Below are 1,198 nucleotides of genomic sequence, written 5' to 3' on the forward strand. Positions count from 1 at the left end.
TCTTTTTCCTCTCCTCTTCTTTCCGTTTCTTCTCTTCTCTTATCTGTGCTAAGCGCTGTTTCTTGCGCTCTAGCTCAGCTTTTAAGTCACTTTTGTCAGACATGTTGGTTTCCTTAGAGGAAAAGAGAAAAAAAAATGTGAATATATAAAAATAACTTTTCTGATTTATCATCGCAAAAATAATTCAAAAGGAAATTTACCTTTGGGGCAATAACAGATTGTATTATTTAGTCCATGTCAAATAATCAAAGAAATGAGTTAAATTAGATCTGGTCTCACTCGATATAAAATCTTCCCCTTTTATGTATATATTAATATTTGAAAAAATACAATGTTATAGTCTATTCTGTTCTGAAGAATAATAGCAACTTCAGAATAAGCAACACATTTTCTGTAAAAGTTTCTTAACAAACAAACAAATAAGTAAATAAGAGAATCAAAAAAGAACCATCATCCTGACTTCTAATTTAGATGATAATGGACCAATTCATCCTCACACTGAGAGAAGAAAATAGGTTGTCATAAACCTTTAAAGATGTGCCCTGCTCAAATTTCTATGGACTCAATAAACATTATTCCACTGAGCTTGGGCACATGAAGATTTCATTTTGCCTAATATTATATGCATGAGGAAAGACAGCCACCGAAGGCCTAACATGTTAATCTTCTTTTTCTGCAAAACTCTTCCTGAACTGTCACAATTAATTTCATCTCTAGTACAACCCTATTTCTATAAAGCTTACATTTGCATACTGAATATAATATTGCTTATTCTGGCGCTTTCCCTTTTCAAAGCAAAAGATGTTTGCGAATACATAAAATAGGAGATAAACATGGCAAGTTCTTGGGAAAATTTATCTGAGATTTAATTTTAATGTTAATGATGATGGTGATGCTGGTGGTGATGGTGCCAGAAATATTTTCAATAAAATGAGTTTGGAGAAGACTCGCGCCACTTAGCAATGATTATATTTGTCTCTTTTTGTGCTCCTAACTGGAAACTAAGAAAATGGAAACACATAAATGAAGAAACCCCTCTGACCTAAATTCGTAAAATAAAGTTAAAAAAAAAACTAACCATAAATGTCATAAGTATTCATTTGCATATTATTTGTATGCAACTATAATGAATATATAATGTATCCCTAAGAAGATGACAGGGCAACAAAGACAGTAAAGAACCAAATAATCAAAAATA

General features: G+C 31.5%; 1 protein-coding gene across 4 annotated transcripts in view; it reads right to left on the reverse strand.

The window, feature by feature from the left end:
• Positions 1-103, reverse strand: part of DYNC1I1 (dynein cytoplasmic 1 intermediate chain 1) — a 258,394-nt gene extending 258,291 nt beyond the window's left edge. For all 4 annotated transcript variants that reach the window (XM_011363367.1, XM_011363348.1, XM_011363357.1 and 1 more), the window contains exon 1: positions 1-103. This exon is cut by the window's left edge and continues 1 nt beyond it. In XM_011363367.1, coding sequence (XP_011361669.1) covers positions 1-103 — 103 coding nt within the window.
• Between the last annotated feature and the right edge of the window lie 1,095 nt (positions 104-1,198).

Source organism: Pteropus vampyrus, unplaced genomic scaffold (genome assembly GCF_000151845.1).
Source record: "Pteropus vampyrus isolate Shadow unplaced genomic scaffold, Pvam_2.0 Scaffold4, whole genome shotgun sequence".
NCBI lineage: Eukaryota > Metazoa > Chordata > Mammalia > Chiroptera > Pteropodidae > Pteropus > Pteropus vampyrus.